This window comes from Loxodonta africana, chromosome 1 (assembly GCF_030014295.1).
Source record: "Loxodonta africana isolate mLoxAfr1 chromosome 1, mLoxAfr1.hap2, whole genome shotgun sequence".
Classification (NCBI taxonomy): Eukaryota; Metazoa; Chordata; class Mammalia; order Proboscidea; family Elephantidae; genus Loxodonta; species Loxodonta africana.
The window spans coordinates 238569088-238588005 of record NC_087342.1 but is presented as its reverse complement, the minus strand read 5'-3'; the positions used below and the strand labels follow the sequence as shown (position 1 = coordinate 238588005).

The 18918-nt window shown below is 43.4% G+C and overlaps 1 protein-coding gene across 7 annotated transcripts in view; it reads right to left on the bottom strand.

Moving 5' to 3' along the window:
- AFDN (afadin, adherens junction formation factor) overlaps positions 1-18918 on the bottom strand; it is a 175405-nt gene that overhangs the window by 81213 nt on the left and 75274 nt on the right. For all 7 annotated transcript variants that reach the window (XM_064293260.1, XM_064293263.1, XM_064293274.1 and 4 more), the window contains exons 6-8: positions 17749-17906; positions 11292-11403; positions 8960-9127 (exon numbers count right to left, since the gene is read on the bottom strand). In XM_064293260.1, coding sequence (XP_064149330.1) covers positions 8960-9127; positions 11292-11403; positions 17749-17906 — 438 coding nt within the window. The remainder of the gene's footprint in view (positions 1-8959; positions 9128-11291; positions 11404-17748; positions 17907-18918) is intronic.

Here is an 18918-nt window from a genome sequence, read left to right as displayed (position 1 = left end):
GGCAAGTGAGGCATTTTTTAAACAATTTTCCTTCCAACTCAAACTGTTCTTACGAAGCTCTTATCCAAAGATGAGGTGTCAGAGTCATCTGGGCTCTACTGAACACAGGCAGTTCCCTTCCAGACCCACTGACTCTACGCCCCTAGGAATGTTGACTGCTTTGCTCTGTTTTAAACAAACACATTAAGAAGTATGTTGTGTCCCTCATATGTCCTCCCACAGCACGGTGGGTTACTTTACACCACGAACCATACTTCATTATGAGTATGGTTTCAATTTACTTGTCTCTCCGACCTCCTCTGAGCTCCCTGATGGCTCGGTTTTTTTAAATGTCTTTATCCTAGCACTCAGCGGTGTCTGCTCAATAAAGACTTAACGTATAAACAGTGAATAATGAGTAATTCAAACTGAAAAGAATAATGTAATATACAGAATTACACAAATTATAAATAAAAAGAGCAAATAAGTGAGCATGTGTGAAAAAAACAATTACTTGAATATGAAGTTAAAAATACAAAAACATGAAAAAATGTCTGCTTAGAGATAAGAGAAAACTTCACATTAATATTTTTCTGAATCTTGAATGCTCCTGAAAGCTATCTTGTGAGCCATCTAATTCAAGAGACTACAGACCCATCTACACCAACGTCTACATCGATGGACGTGCACACACAAAGAGGAAGAAGCAACATTAGCTTCTTTCTTACTCTTCTAACCACCGTAGTAACAGAAACTCGACGTGCACACACAGAGGGAGAAGCAACGTTAGCTTCTTTCTTACTCTTCTAACCACTGTATCAACAGATGGATTGGAAATGACCTTCTTTCCCAGCCTCTTTCTTACCACTTCACAATAATAACAGAAAACCATAAACAGAGCCTCTGTAGGTTTTTAATAACCCACATGTGGCGGTCGCATTTAGGAGATAAAATGGTGTTTGGTTTGATTTGGGAAAGGTGGAGAGAAGGGGTAGGTGGGTGCAGCTAACGTTTAAATAACTGGAATCTTCTTGCAATAGTCCATTTCCCTCTTATTTTATGAAATGCACAACGATCACCTTCCGGGCAGTAACAAGCATATGAATTGTTGCCTAAAACAAAAATTCTAAATTTTCCTCCTCTCCCTCAATAGGTATTCATTCTACAAGTAGTTCATTTCTGCCCAAACTGCCCAAGTATCTTTCTTCCCATTATCATTGTTGTGTGCCCTAAAGTCAACTCCGACTCACAGAGCAGAACTGCCCAATAGGGTTTCTTAGGTGTAATCTTTTTGGGGAAAGGAGCCCTGGTGGCGTGGTAGTTAAGCGCTTGACTGCTAACCAAAAGGTCAGTGGGAGAAAGATGTGGTTGGTAGTCTGCTTCTGTAAAGATTACAGCCCTGGAAACCCTATGGGACACCTCTACTCTGCCCTACAGGGTCGCTAAGAGTCGGAATCTACTCAGTGCCAACGGGTTTGGTTTGGCTATTAGTAACCTTTACAGGAGCAGATCGCGGAGACACCGGTAGGTTTGAGCCACTGGCCTCTCAGTTATCAGCCGAGCGCGCTGTCACTGTACCACCGGGGCTCTTTTTCTTCCCCCTAGGTAACTATGAATAAATCCGAGCACCTGTAAAAGCAGAGGCACAAATTTTTCTAAATAGTTGCCCCACATACAACAGTACTCCCACTAGAAGGCTTTCTCTGAAGTTCCAAATGAGAAGGGTAACTAGACCCACATAAGCACAGTCTAAGGGCACCTCTCAAAAAGCACTTGCATTTTTACTCTAAGGCCACTTCTGGAAGGTGACCCTGCCTTGGCCTGCAGGCACTTCCCAGGGTGATCCTCCATAAGTCAGAGCACAGCACTCTGTTTCCTTTCCTTTAAGGGGGTGGACAGGTAACTCACTAGGCATTCTCACTGGGCTTGCCCTGTCCCAGGCACTGTGCTGGCCGCTGGAGCTTAGCAGTAAGAAAGTGGATGTAAATTAACATTCCTGTGGAGTCTAGATTTTAAGGGGCCAATTGATATCTTCTTCGGTCAACTAAGAAGATATCAAAAAAAATCCGAACCTTATTAAAACATAAACCACTGAACATCTTTTGGCTAATTATTGAAAAAGAAAAAAAAAAAATCTAACAACTGGCAAAAAACTAAAGACAATTTAGTCAAAGTTAATTATTACATTCATTTTTTTCACACACACCAAGTCAAAGAGGAAATGCATTTTCTTTGTATTGTTCCATTATTTCACAGTATGAAATTAACAAATACGCATGAAAACAAAATGGTAAGACCATTTCAACAATTAACCAAAATTTAAAAAAATGTTTTAGACATTGTATGCATACACAAGTATCAAAATGGGTAATACAGAGTCCTTGTTTATATTTAAATAAAAAAAACCAAGACTCTAAGTTTGGTTAATGTCTAATGAAACAATCTATATGATTGGTTTAGAAAAAATTCCAACAAATTAACATAAGATGCTAAAAGGAGAGTAAACTTTATATTGCTTGGAAAAGTAGGTGATTTTAAATTCAACATGCAAAAAAACAAAATATAAAATAGACAAGGTATTCCAGTAAAAATAATGAGTTCTTTAAGAAAGATGGAGATGCACAAAATATGAGGACATATTCCAAGTAAGAACGCACAGCTTTGCTGAAAAACATGATTCCAGTCAGTTTGCTGAAAGCCCCAAGTGCCCCTACAGCCCGGGCAGGTAACAGGCAGAGTGCCCACGGGTTCATGGAGCACGCACAGAACAGGCAGTGAGGATGCGCAAACGCGAGGCTACTGAGAGCCCTGGAGTGCTCCTACACCCCGGCCAGGTGACAGGCAGAGTCCCCGCAGGTTCACGGAGCACGCACAGAACAGGCAGTGAGGATGCGCAAACGCGAGGCTACTGAGAGCCCTAGAGCGCTCCCACAGCCCGGCCAGGTGACAGGCAGAGAGTGCCCACGGGTTCATGGAGCACTCAGAACAGACAGTGAGGATGTGTAAACACCAGGCTGCTGAGAGTCCTAAGGCGCCCCTACAGCCCCGCCAGGTGACAGGCCGAGTGCCCATAGATTCATGGAGCGCACTCAGAACAGACAGTGAGGATGCGTAAACACGAGGCTGCTGAGAGTCCTAAAGCGCCTCTACAGCCCGGCCAGGTGACAGGCACAGTGCCCGCGGGTTCATGGAGCACGCACAGAACAGGCAGTGAGAATGCGTAAATGCCACGCTGCTTAGAGTCCTAGAGCGCCCTCTACAGCCCGGCCAGGCGACAGGTAGAGTGCCCGCGGGTTCATGGAGCACGCACAGAATAGACAGTGAGGATGCGTAAACGAGAGGCTGCTTAGAGTCCTAGAGCGCCCTCTACACTCCGGCCACGTGACAGGCAGAGTTCCCGCAGGTTCATGGAGCATGCAGAGAACAGGCAGTGAGGATGCAAAAACGCGAGGCTACTGAGAGCCCTAGAGCGTCCCCTAAAGCCCGGCCAGGTGACAGGCAGAGTGCCCACGGGTTGGGTTCGTGGAGTGCACTCAGAACAGACAGTGAGAACGTGTAAACACCAGGCTGCTGAGAGTCCTAGGGCGCCCCCTAAAGCCCGGCCAGGTGACAGGCAGAGTGCCTGCGGGTTCATGGAGCACGCACAGAACGGGCAGTGAGGATATGTAAACGCCAGGCTGCTGACAGGCTCTTCCTCTGTACCCTCCCAAGATTATCACACACACGGCCACTGCCTGGGACGCTTCTCCCATCAACCCTTGTAGTCACATTACTTGAACTGCAGCAAATAAAACAGCTCTCCTGCCTACCCGCCCTCCCTCTCCCACCTCTCTCTCTCTCTCCTGCTCCCCTCTGTCCTTTCCTCCTGCCCTCTCCTTCCTACTCCCTTCCTCTTCCTCTCAGGACACATGGTTCTTCTGGGTTAGGGAGAGGGGTTGTTGTTTAAATTTTAGGGGAGGGGAAGGGCATGAAAACAGCCTCTCCTTTCTTTAGTTCAATTTCTCACTTAAAATTTAGCCCAGGAATGGGTTTTTTTTAAATGAGCTCCTAGTTCCTAGTAAATGAAATGTATTCTAGATATGGAACATTTTACTGAGTATAAATTAAAAAACAGTACACTAAACTTCTTAAAATAATTTATATCAATTCAGAAACTAGTACATAAAATATTGAGTCGGCTCCCACTGTTTTGCCATGAGGTCTGTTAGCGGTCCAGTCATAAGCAAGTGTATGAAGCAAGCATTACCTTCGTGAGTGTGGTAGTTGTAGCAGGCAAAGTGGCTCCTTCTCCCTGGGTAGACACATGCACGGGACCCAGGTGAAGGCAGCACCAGCAGGAGAGAGACCGTGCAGAACACGCATAGGGGGGAGGAAAGAAAAGACAGGAACGTGTGAAACTGCAGTGAGACAACACGCAGACAACTTTACAGGGTAGAAAAGTGTGTATTACCCCACCAGCTTTCAGAACTGAGGGCCAAGTCAGTGAGTGTTCTGTTACAGAAAAACACCAGGACAACAGGTGAGTCACCAAGCAATAGGAAGGGCAGCGGTCAGTTAATCATATAGAGTCACCACCCACTCTGTGGGTTTCTTCTGTTAAAGAGCACGCTGAAATCCAAAGCAAACAACACAAGTCACATGCGCATCCCGCTCCTCCAAAGACAGTGTGAGCACACGCCAATCACACGCGCTCATCGCACATGCCCACATCCCCAAACCCTCAGGGCCCAGGCCAGCTTTACCTGGTCCCAAGGCTGAGCTGGATGAGTGCTTGGCTCACGTGTGTGGTGGATACAGTACTGCCCACTCACAGACATTAAGACGCATGAACACTGTTTTCTCTCAAGGGACACATCCACCTCATTCAGCGTGCTGACAGTGGTCATCCAGTTACAATGAAAACTTCAAAAGACATCAGGGCCTTGTGAAAGGAGCATGGCTTTGGTGCAAGGAAGATCCTGGCAGAGCGTTCGGGTCTGCCACTGACCCCGTGTCTCCCCCCAGGACAGTGTGTTACCCGGTTCAAATGTTAAAGGTGAACGTGGCCGTGAGGACGAATGGACTGCGATACACACACACACACGGAAACACTAGTGGTCCCGGACACGGAGGAGACAAGGTGAATGTCCCTTCTTTTCTCTCCCTCTGAATAAGGTGAACGAGGCCCACATGACCAAGCTGGGGCAGCGCCATCCACGGCATCCTGACCACCCACCCATGATGCACCCTCAACTTTGGCTGTGACTTCCCTCCACCGGTAGGAACACCTCGCAGGATGCCGCCTTGCAGCAATGACAAACCTTATGACATCTGCACTGTTCTCACTTATCTCTCTGCTCTTACAGTTCATCTAAGCTCTGGGTGGGGAACGAAGGGCTCCGTTACATAAACCCCATGCATCCTGAGTACGCTGTGTTACCTACGCAGGTAAAGCGTGCCCTTACCATAGTCTCCTCCTGACTGCTTCTGGGACCCAGGCGCCCTACATCCTCTGCCCCAAGCCCCCTTCCATTGTCTTAGCCTTGCAATTCTTAACTCAGCTCAGAGGTCTCCTGGGGCTGGGTTAGTGCTCCCACAATGCCCTCTGCATACTCCTAGTATTTCACCCAACAGATATTTACTAAGTGCCTATTATGTGCCAAGCACAGAGATGAACAACACACCGTGCCTGCTCTCTAGGAGCTCTCAGTTCAGGACAGCAACGTCTGTCAGACTCTTTGACCAGGACACACAGTAGGGCTTAACTGTTACCAGGTGTCATATATACATGCGCATCTACTGTGTGTGATGTAAATTTTCATGAAACAATGCTTTTCCTTCCTATACATTATTGTAATTGTGTTGCACATCACTACCCTCTGTGGAGCTTATCACCCACCAATAAAGAAGACAGTGCTCTCCATCATGGGAACACAGATGAGAGCCAAGGGAAGTGGGGGTGGGGGCCGTGCAGCAGCAGCACCTTGACCCTGCAGTGCAGACAGCATCTATTGTGACATCTGAAGAAAGGGCAGGGTCCCTGGCTGGGAGGAAGAGGAGGACAACAATTGCAAGCAGAGACCCAGAGAAAGAAAGAAAAGCTGGTTAGGGGAAAGGACATCAGCCACCATAGCTGAGTGCAGAGTGGGAAGGAATGAAGAATGGAGAACTGGGGCTAAGCGGAGGTCACGTGGTATAGGGCTCCCATCCCAGAACAGTGTCTGGGCTGTCCTCGAGTCTGAGGAGGTGAAGCAGGTCTTCAGAGGGATTGATGTGGCTGGAAAAAGTCCATCTGCCTGGGGGGCGCCGAGGAGGCTTGGTGAGGGGCACTGAGGAGACTAACTAAGGGGGGGATGCCAAGGAGGCTCGGTGACGGTGGGGGTACCATGGAGGCTCGGTGAGGGGCACTGAGGAGGCTCACTGAGGGGGGACACCAAGGAGGCTTGGTGGTGGGGAGGGCACCAAGGAGGCTCGGTGAGGGGCACTGAAGAGGCTCACGGCAGGGGGGGGCACCAATGAGGCTTGGTGAGGGGCACTGAGGAGTCTCACTGTGGGGGGGCACTAAGGAGGCTTGGTGGTGGGGAGGGCACCAAGGAGGCTCAGTGAGGGGCACTGAGGAGGCTCACTGAGGGTGGACGCCGTTGAGGCTAGGTAAGGGGGCACCGAGGAGGCTTGGTAAGGGCGCACCAAGGAGGCTCAGCGAGTGGGCTTCAAGAAGTTTCGGTGGTGCGGCTGAGCTAGGAGCACCACACGGCAGACAGACAGGCATAGAGGCAGACCTGTCTGGAAGATGCTGTTGCCCAGACTGAGGCAGACACAGAAGTGAGAGGTGGGGTGAATCCAGAGAGGCCCTGCCTTGGCTTGAACAACAGAGGAGGCAAAAAAGTTCACTAACACATGAACAGAAGAAAAAAGAAGGTTTTTCGTTGGATTTTTGGGGGATGAAGTGAAGAAAAATTACTACCGCTCTGTCATGCTGAGTTTCAGGTGTTTGTGAACAACTGTGAAGCTGCCCAGCAGGCAGCCAATGAACTAGAAGGATGACCTCAGGAGACAAGCCAGCACTGAAGAGATGGTCCCTGGCACTGGGCACTCGCTGGTGTGCGGGTCATCTGAAGCAGGACAATCTCACTCACTTCTGTACCCACTGCTTGGCCCACAGCAAGTGCTCAGTACATGCTGGCACCGTAAGGTGGCAGAGTACCAGGACAAAGGAGGCGTGTTACCAAGCACATTAGACGTGCACTGCTGGCGTGCAGTGAAACTACTGTCTATTAAGGCCTGTGATCTCCTTATACCAACAAAATACTTCTAAATGTTTGTTTACTTGAAGGCCTACGAGTTGAAAGAAGCCAAGAAATTCTCCCTAGGATATAAGTTCCCAAGGTCCAGGGCCTTATCTGTTCTGTTGGTGCACATCCCTCAGGCCCAGAACAGAGTCTGACACACAATAAGCACTCAATAAATATTTGTTAAATAAATGAAGGAATTCTCATCCTGCCTCTGCCGACCACAAAATCAAGTTTCCATTTTTCATCTGAAAATTACTCTAAATCAATTTCTCTCTAGGCTAACATGCCTCAGTCGTGAAAAAACCAGGTTTGGGGAAAACAGTCATTAGTTTAGAGCATTTCACGCAAAATTTTAAAGGCAGAACCCATGCCTGAAACAGGTCCAGAAAAAATGTCTAAGTTGAAAAACAAATGGCCGCCTCACTGTGGCCCTGCATTACTGCAGACAGCCAAGCACCAGTGCTCTCCCACACGTTACAGGCACAAAGTAACCCTGGCACCGTCTCCAAACTACAGAACATCAAATGAACTTTCTAGCCTACCAACGGAGGGACAAAGCAACACTAGCATATTCCTCACCAACGGCTCATCAATGAAAAAAACCACCCTCAAACATAATTAAATATAAAAACTACTACCTACAGCCACACTGCCACTGACTGTAAAGTATTACAGAGGACCATCTAACAACACCTTTAGTTCCTCTACTGATATAACTTAGGTGTACCATAAGATTGCTGAACATCCACATCTGAGCATTGCTTAACTATAACAAATTAATCAGCTGTAAGAAACGAGACCAACCTTCTACATAAAAATAAACACTCTAGAATCAAAGAAGAAAAAAACATAGTTCCTATCCAAGGGACCCTAGATCATCCACACGGCTGGTTCATTTTTCAGCCAACTTATTCTATAATTACGAAATTGGGCTTTAAAAATCGTTCGAGGTGGGAGGGATAAAATACTCTGTTGTTCCTCACTGTATTTTATAATACAAGCCAATACCACTGTTATAATCAAATAAATGAGAAACGACATTGTTTAGCTGAATAATAAATATGCCATACATATGATATGTACACGCAAATACACACACGACACAGAGACGCAGGGTGAAAACACCGCTTTAAGAATGTCAATGTATTTCTCTATCTGAGATGTAACTGATAAAAAAAAAAACTGATGCGCATGGTGAAAACACTGCTTTAAGAATGTCAACGTATTGCTCTACCTGAGATGTAACTGATGACAATCGTTTCAACATATGAGAGACCTACAATTACCAACTATTCAGAGGACTCACATGAAAATAAACTCAGCCTATTATAATTCAAAAACCAAATAAATTACCCTCCTCTTACTAAGAGACACTGTTCATACATGAAACAAAAGTATGAATATGTACACACACATATATATAAAATCTGTCCCAAGAGAAGTAAATTCCAGTTTGTCATTTTTACTAGATTTTTTTACTAAGGTTACTTTACCCATTATTTTCAATTTTTTTCCATGAGAACTTTATTTTTATATTTTATATATTTTATTTTTTATGCATGAATGTACACCTCATGTGACCTTGAGGTTTTTTTTTTTAAGTAAATGTCATAATTTGAGACCACTTAAACAAAATTCATTAGAAAGCACAAAGACAGCTTAATAATAACACCTTACACCATATAAGCTGGTATGACCCCATTTCTCACCTGGGCTTAGTTCTACCAAGTAGGGCAGCTTCTCGGGAGGGAGTGAGGACCCGTAGGTAGAGCTGTCAGCCCTCTCTTTCCCTTTGAGCTGCTTCCCATCCACCTGTTTTTTAGTTTTCTTTGGGATGTGGTCCGGTGGCCTCCTCTTCAACTGGAAGACTAAAATCCCTAGAAGAGTAACATTGTAAATCATCAACCCCATTGAAATTATCAGCGATGGCCAGTTAACTGGCAGTAAACTACACAAAGGCTTACCAAGGAGATGTAATGCATTAACGTCTCTCAAGGAACAACGTACCTATTGTTCAATTTTACTCAATATAGGAAATATTAGTCTCTTGACATGTTCTGAAAATCTCTAGCAAGAAATTTCCAAAGGTTATTTTAAATTAACCATCACTCATTATATGCCTGAAAAATAACGCGACATCCAGTTTAAGAATAAATGAATGTTTATTTTGGTAAACAACGCTTTGATCAATGAATATATAAATATGCATGAATACACTCACGTGCCACGTAATATGCACTCAGGCAGCGTCCCACCACATACCCTCCACGGTCCCATTGGGCAGTGTCCCACCACGTACCCTCCATGGCCCCATTGGGCAGTGTCCCACCACGTACCCTCCACAGTCCCACTGGGCAGTGTCTCACCACGAACCCTCCACGGTCCTATCGGGCAGTGTCCCACCACGTACCCACCACGGTCCCATCGGGCAGTGTCTCACCACATATACCTCCATGGTCGCATCAGGCAGTGTCCCACCACATACCCTCCATGGTCCCATCGGGCAGTGTCCCGCCACGGACACCTCCATGGTCCCATCGGGCAGTGTCCCACCACATACCCTCCATGGTCCCATAAGGTTCTTTTTTTAAAAAAAAAAAAGGAAAGCAGCTCTTCTTTTATTATTTCCTTCTAATGGTTTTAAAGACTCCAAGCCCTCAGAGTGAAGGAACAGCGGGGCTCCAGGGCTCATCCCAATTCCTGTAGAGCCTCCTCCTCCTCTGGCTGGCTTCATTCACCCACCCAGCAGCCATGCAGTCTTTCGCTCCCAATGCAGGACAGCATCTGCCCAGGCTCCGCCGTCCCTGCCATAGGTAGGGCCCTGGGCACTCGTGGGCTCCCGGCTCTGGCTGCACATGATCAGGAAGCGGCTACATTAACAGGGCGGCGGCAGCCAGGGCTGCCAATGCCAGCTGTGCTCTTGGCACCTGCACACCCACTCCCCATGGGCACCTCACAGCGCCGTCCCTGCCCAGACATACACAAAGTTCTGATCCAGTTGTCACGCAGCCCCCCTCCCCCTCCCAGCTGCATACCCGGCAAGGCTGGCCTCTTGTATCCAGGTCCCATGAGGTTTTAATATAATAGGCCTTATGGGGACTGAACTACGGATTATACAAGGACTGCCTGTATGTAAAGGTGTTTGCACAGAGTTCAAATCACATAATGCCCTATTTCACAGAATGTATTGTGGACGTTAAGTGATACATACCTGTATATACAAAAATATATTTCTAGCTAACTTGATTTTTGTTTAAATCAACTGAATTAGTTCAGAATCCAAAGCAATCTGACTTTAATTGAATAAAGTGTTATTTATACTGTCCACAGAAAGTCCCAAATCAGTGTCGAGGAAAGCTAGAAATCTGCTTACTGAGAACAGCCTTTCTTTTCTTTAAAACCACCCATCCAAGTCCAAGCACTGACGTGGTTACTGGTGATAAACTTATATGTCTTTATCAACGCAGAGGCCCTCTACTGGGCAACAGTTAGCTCATGGTATGAATTTAAAAGTAAGAAAACTGTATTTCAGCAAAAACACAGCTTTCAACCTTCTCTACTCTGAAGTTGTCCAGTGAAAATTCTGAATCCATTATTTGAAATGACTAACCCACTGAGAAATCTTTAAGTCTGTCGATCGTTTTCCCTGTCGTAACAAATCTGCCCAAGGACTACTGGTTCACCTAGATCCTATGGAAAGTGTTCTGTTGCTGACAGCTAGCAATGACCTTCCAGGTCTTGCCACACAACTAACAGTCTGGCCATTTCAAGAAGAGACACAGGCCTCTAACAGCAGTACTCCAGCCTGACCAGGGTCCCCCTCAAGACTGAGATAGCACTGAGTGGCCAAGGGGCAAGGGCACCACATCAGAGCATTCAACACGTCAATGAAGGAGGCAGAACACTACATAAAACATCATCAAAAAATAACTTCCTACACACAGCCACATCCTCTAGGAGAAAACTAAATGACTGGTGCATCAGGCAGAAATTTAACAGATCACGTACAAGCAGCCCTTTAAGAACACAATCACTCTTCACCTCTGTCGCTGGGCCATTCCCTGAAGATCTGCAGGGGACACTCATCGTCATCAAGGATAGTTTCTTTAGCTCCTTTTTCATCAGAATGTTGGGATCCAGGAGGAAGTGTAACCTAAAAGAAAACATTAACTGTGAATATGACATTTAAAAAGTAAATTAACTAGTGTTTAAAGGAAAGAATATTGCTTTTGAATGAATAATAAATAGTCGCTGAAGAATTAAATTGAGCAAGCACTATAAAAAACTCTCCTGCTATTTCCAATTAAAAGTTTAGCGAGCTGCTTTGGCAGTTGTGATTCACCTTTGCTCCCTGCCCCTCCCCACAGTAATGAGTGTTCTTAGAAACTTTCATAAGGAAAGACAGTGTGTTATGGTTGACTTGAGTAATTTCTTCAGGGAAAACAGCATCATTATTGCAAATCTCCATCTCTGTGGTCCCTGATTCACCTTTTCAATTCAAACAATTGTTTTTATCAGGAGTTTAATAAAATGTAAGATCTCTTAGAATAGCAACTATCATGTAACAGAACAGAATTCGTTTTCTTGTAGGTAGTCTACCTTTATCATTGAATTTTAATCAGGTCATTTACATGTATTACCAAACTACTTGTTTATTCAACCAATGTTCTTAAGCATCTATTTCAAGGCTGTGTTCAAAATACTCTCAGGAACTCGTGACTCTGTACTTCTCTTTACTGCACGTTCTCCCACAGATAAATAATCTTCAGAACCGCCACGAACACTGCAGTCACACGAAGAGGACGAGGGGCCGGGGTGCGATCAGCTCACCTGCGCCAGTGGACTTTTGGCCCACTTTCATTCTGAGAACTGACAGTAACAAAAACCGCTCACCCAGCACACTGCTGGGCACCGTGCCTACGGCCTACGCCAGGACGTGGCGGGAAGAGGACCGGGTCTCTGCTCAGTAGTGTGACTCTGCTTATACCACCGTCTCACTTACAGTACCTCGACTTTTTACAGCAGTCTAACCGATTCTAAGTGCAAACAGCTCCTATCGTAAAATGCATCATTACCGCAGGGACCTGTTGATGCCACAGGTGATTACTGCATAAAGCCCGGCACTGCAACAGGGTTCTCCTCTGCGTCATACAAATGTCAGGCGGAAAATGCACCAGAACATTCTCTCTCTCAAGTACTCTTTCTTCAGAGAGAAGGCAAAATTACCTAGACTATCCACTCTCTCAACCCTACCCTACCTGCATCAAGAAAAAGTATGGCAGAATTTCAGCTACGACGCTTTCTTCATCTATTGGCCTTGTTGTTATGTGTGCCATCAAGTCGATTCTGACTCAGCGACCCTGTAGGACAGGGAGAACTGCCCCACAGGGTCTCCAAGGCTGTAACCTTTTAAGGAGGCTGACTGCCACATCTTTCTCCTGTAGAGTGCCTGGTTGGTTCGAATTGCCGACCTTTCGGTTAGCAGCCGAACACTTAACCACTGTGCCACCACGGGTCCTACAATGAAATTAGTTGTATTCTACACCTACTCCTCACTCATCAACTGTCTCATCAGCTGACATTTCGCATTTACAACAACAGGAAAAAAAATCTACTATCTGGCGAGGGTAGCGCTGGCTATGAATGCTTTGAAGGGTAAGGTCATGTGTCAACTTAGCTGGGCCATGATTCTCAGTGGTCTGGCAGTTATGTAATGATGTAATTGTCAGCTATGTAATAACGTAATCATTCTCCATTTTATGATCTGATATGGTCATCCTCTATTTTCTCAAAACAATCTGGTCTTTGGAAACTGGCTATGTCTGTTAAGTGAAGAGTGGGTGTATTCTTCTGATTCCAAGTAACAGAGACTCACTGTAAAAAAAAAATTCCAACAATACAGAAAAGCATAAGGAAGAAAGTAAAAAAAAAAACAAAAAACTGTAACTGTTTTTGTGATCATGTTTTCATAATTATCCTTAGGTATTCATTTTATATAAGGGAGTTCCTTTCTTAATCGTACATGGTACTTTAGAAGGCTCCTTTCCGTCTCTTTACCTCGGCAGACAACCTAGTGTGTATTCGCCCCGCAGATACACCTTTCTCTATGCTCGTGTACACATGCAGCATTCTGTGTCGGGTTTTATTTTGTTTATAATGGGTGTTTTTCCAAAAGCTGGATATTTTATGAAAGTTGTATATTTCGGAGTCAAATTCTACAGATAGCTCTCTTGTGTAATGTCCCATAGCAACACGGTATTAAACGGCACAGACATCCCTTTAGTGACAGGCATTTCACATGCTTCCTGCTTACTGCCACAACAATCAATATTGCAAAAGGAAATCCTTAGAGAAATACACTCAGGAATTTACTGGCGATCTGTTTATTTTACATGTTATAACTAATATTCACCACCATATCTCTGATATGTTTTAATGACTATTTTATTTTCTTCAATTTTAGATATTATTTCCACTCCAAAATGATAGCTGTCTAGGTTAGCTGCAAAACGTTCTTTCAGACTTTCCTCCCCCATCATCCTTGGAATTACCTTCTCCTGCGCCGGGTTCTAGTCTTAGATCCTCTTTGTCTTTCTTGACCTACCCCAACATTTTGCTGGGTACCAACATCCAGTAGCTTTCTGAGAAAGGATGCACGGGAGTAAATTCAGGAAGACTACATATGTTTTAAAATGCTTTTACTCCACCTAACACTTGACTGACAGTTCAAAGTGACAATCATCTTCACTTTGCATTTGAGAGCACTGCTTCACTGTAGTCCAGATTCCATCATTACTGTTGAAATGACCAGCACCAATCTTGTTCGCAACTCTTCACATGCAACTTGAATCTTTCTCTCTAGGACATTAACCCATCTTTACGTTTAGCTTTCTGCAATTTCAGATAATATGCTTTAGCCTTTTACAAAGTAACTATAGCAGCGAGCCTTTTCAACCTGGAAATGCAAATCTTTCATTTCTGGGAGGTATTCTGGTAGTAGTTCTTGATACCTTCTACCCTTCATTTCCTCTTGCTTTCTGTCTGGTCCCGCTGTTAGTTAATGTGTGGATACCCTACACCGATAACCTAAATTTATCTTTTCTCTTTTATTTCCTTGTCTTTCTGTTCTACATTCTGATAAATTCCCTTAACTTTACCTTCTGCCCCTCCTATTGGCATTTACCCCTCTCTTTCTTCTTTATTCATACAGCTTTATATTTCCAACAGCTCTTTCTCTAAATGTTCCTCTTTAGGGCATTCTGGTCCCATTTCATGGATGTAATATCCCTCTTATCTGAATATGTCTGTTTTTTGGACACTTCATCTGCTCTATGCACTCTCTCTTAGCTCCAGGTTCTTTTATCTGTTTGTGTTGGTCTTTCATTTTAAAGGCTTTTCTCAAATGTCTGTTCGACCTTGCCCATCCACTTATATTTGACAGCAAGTCACAATAAAGCTGAGTGTAAGCCTGAACGTATGTATGAGCAAGGATGATTGCTGGTGGGTTTCACAGTGGGACTATTGGACCAGAACCTCCAAGGGTCAGTATCCATACAGAGGTTATATTCTCTGGCCAGCAAGTTTCTCCTGGGAGGTCTCCTTCAACCTGGCTGTAAGTGTTCAGGGTGCAGACTCACACTTAATCCTTCTGTTTTCAGTGAATATCTCTGCCACCCTTCTGCTCTGCTGGTATCCCCAAATCCAAGGCTTCCCTTGTTCATTCAATCTCATCAACTTTTCTGTAGCCTTCAGCTGGGAGATGACACAGTGGTTGAGATGGGAAACAGGATGGGGGTATACATATTTTTACTCATAAAAATTTTCAACTAAATTTTCTGTTTTCAGGCTAACTTTCAATACTGCCTCAGAAGGTACCTAAAGCCTCTAATTGCTGTGTCTTCCTGGGGTTCTGACACAGGCGTTTGCCTGCTTCTTGACCTCCAGTCTGCAGGCTTTCTCTGATCTGATAAGCTAGACATCACTCACTTACAACTTCAAAATTTAATTGACAACTCTGAATTCTTGTCTTCTTCTATGCTCTTTTTTTTTTTTGGTGTGGCTTTATATAATTTTCTTTTATTCCTTTATTGTCATTTTTGATGTGGGAAAATCTGTTTTCTCATCTACTTTCAGATGAAAATTGGGGTATACTCATAAGACTAAGCACCTACCAGATACTTTTTCCAACTGATTACAACTTCTTAGCTTTTCAGCAAGAGGATGTCATGAAATTCAAGCAAGTGCTTTTATTTAATGTCATCTGTACCTAACAAAAGAGGTACAAGAATTCTACACTAAAAACTACAAAACACTGCTGAGAGAACTTAAAGAAGATCTAAATAAATTGCTCATAAGTGGCAAGATTGACTGCTGTTAGGATAAGAAGTCTCTCTAAATTTATCTATAGATTCAATGCAAATCCAGTCATAAGTCCAGCAGACTTTTTTGTAAAAATTGACAAGCTGATTCAAAGATTTATATAGAAATGCAAATAATCTAAAATAAAGCTGTTTTTAAAGATAAAAACAAAGAACAAAGTTGGGACATACTTTACATAATTTTAAAGCTTATTATAAATCTATAGTAATCAAGACAGCTTGGTATTGCCAAAAAGGCATATAGAGCAATTGTAGTTTGGTATTTTCTTAAAAAGTTACACATACATCTATCACGTGATTGAGCCATTATACATCTGGGTATTTACTCAAAATGAAACATGTGTACATTCTTTGCAGCTTTATTAGAAAATCCCAAAATGAGTGACAACCCAAATGCCCACCAGCAGGTAAATGGATTAACAAACTGTGACACGCATAAAGCGAGACAGTAATCAGCCAAAACAGTAACCACTGACGCACACAACGTGGGTGATTCTCAAAACCAACCTGAGCAGGCAAAAGAGAGTGCATGCCGTATGATTCCATGTATGCAGAAATTCCAGAAGATGCAAACAGATCTATAAAAACCAACCTGCTGACTGAAAGGCGGCAGGCAAAAGAGAGTGCGTGCTGGACGACTCCATTTACATAGAAATTCCAGAAGATGCAAACGGATCTATAGTGACAGGAAGCAGACCAGGGGTTGCCTGGGATGGGGGATGAAGGGATTGATGGCTTACAAAGACGCATGAAGAAACTTTTGAAGAGGATGGAAATGTTCACTGTGTACACTGAAGGAACCCCTATACTTTAAACATGTATATTGTTATACTTCAGTTACATCTCAATAATTTCGGGGACGAAAAGCATTAAAACAAGTAATCACCCTGTTTCATTATTCAATAATCATTTGCTAAGATGAGAGAAAGGGGGCATCTTTTTAAAAAAATTTATTGTCAACTGACATTCTGCCAGGGAAATATTGGCTAAAAAGAAGTTTGTATATACTTGGTTGACTTAGAAGTCATGAATTTTCTAAGCAGTTTTTTACTCAGAATAGAAAATCTCATTTTACTTAGTGTTCTCAAATCATTTGGGAAGCATAAAATTTCACTTCATTTCTTTACTACCGTTGTTGTTCGATGCTGTCGCGCCAGTTCTGACTCATAGTGACCCCGTGCACCCCCTGCGCCACTCTCACAATTCTTTACTACTAGGGTCAAAAATATGTTCTTTATCTCCAAAAAACTACGGATGACTACTGAACATGTCAACCAGATGTTGGTACTTATGAATAGAAAACTAATTTATTTAAAAACTGAATCTTCAAGATATACCAAAGCCACCACCATCAAGTCGATACCAACTCACAGTGACCCTATAGGACACAGAAGAACTGCCCCGCAGGGTTTCCGAAGCTGTAATCTTCATGAAAGCAGACTGCCACATCTTTCTCCCAGAAGTGGCTGGTGGGTTCAAATCACCGACCTTTTGGTTAATAGCCGAGCACTAACCACCTGCACCACCAGGGCTCCTTCTTCATGATATATCTTAGTAAAAATCCATAAGAAAAGTATCATTAAAGTAGATTTTACAAGAAAAAATTAAGTTATCGATATATGCAATGGAAATCCTGGTGGTGTAATGGTCAAATGCTACTAATCAAAAGGTCAGCAGTTCAAATCCACGAGGTGCTCCTTGGAAACTATCAGGCAGTTCTATTCTGTCCTACAGGGTCGCTAGGAGTTGAAATTGACTTCACAGCAACGGGTTTGGTTTTTTTATAAATGCAAAGTAAGAGTTGGAAGGATATACATCAAAATACTCATAGTGATCATCCTTCAGTCATAGAACAGGGGATGATTTTTTTCTTTCCTTCAGTTTGGCTTTTTATACTTTGCTAATTTTATAACAACGCACATGTATTATTTTTGTAATGGACGGGAGAGTGCTGTTTTTATACAGATTTAACATGGTGGTTTGAGTTCATCAGATTCGAAATGATACAGTGGGAGAGAACTGACATATGCTAAAACTTGATTTAAAGAATCTCTTTCCATTTAAATGCAAAGTCCTACGACGTTTAATATTGGCTAAAAAGTGCTGATTAGATTATTTACCCGGGCGATGCAGTAATCCTTAGGACTCTCTTTCTCCAGACCATACTTCTCTAAAGCTTCAACCACAGCAAAGTCTGCAGTATCGGTAGTTGACAGTAGGATTGTCTTGTAGGGAATATTTGGTTTTAAACTATCTGCATAAATTCTCAGTGTTCCACCTGAAAAAACATTTTGACATTGTTGAGCACAAATTTCTTATATGTCAATAACAGCAATAACTAACATTTACAATCACTTAAGAAAAGACCACGTAAATTCCGGCTGCAGTGGGGACAAAGGTGGAACCTGCACAATAACTCCGTTTGCATTTCCTGTTAGAAGACAGGTTATCAGCAGTGGCTTTTCGATCTAGCGATTCTCTGCTGCAGTGAATAATCCTGTGTGACAAACACCGTTTCTGGTTCTCTCAAGCCAAAGTAGTTTTCTACAATGATGCACACATTTACTTTACGGGTGAAGAGTGGAAAAAGAAATGAACTCTACATCTTTCTCCTAGTGCTACTCTTTCTCCAGCTGCGCTTTTCCAGCTTCTTACTGATACACTTTTTATATTCCCATTTTTTGTTTTTTTCAACTTCATGAAATGGAAGTTTAAAATCCAGATAAACTTAAATAACAACCACACAAAATAAGTCAATTTAAAAAAATTGAGCTAGGAAGTAGGAGGTCTCAGGTACTACAACACAAAGATTTTCTATAAGGTATCTGCCACCAAAACACCAGGCTCTATACCTTCCAGGCTGCAGACTCGAGCATCATTCCTAACAGTGAACTCATTTTGGAGAAAAACAATCGATTAGACCATAGCAGCTTGGAAGTCCTGAGGTTTATTCTTTTGTTTGTATGTTTCCTTTTAATGGAATTCTCTATGTATGTTATATTGCTGTCACTTTCGACATCACCATCTGCTTTCTACTTATGGTCTAAGATTTACAAGCCCAGAAATCGTGAGTCTACAGGAACCAAGGCAGAGGTAGGAAGTCAAGCGAGGTGCCAAGGTCCCTCTCATACAGGGCAGCCATGGGTAAGCATTCTAACCTCTGTAACCGTCAATTTTCTCAGCTGTAAATTAAAACAGCTATATTAAAAGATCTTGAGGTGGTTCTAAATTTCCATTACTCCTTGGCTCTTTTTTAAGTCTAAAGCAGTTATTCTGGGTACTGATTACTT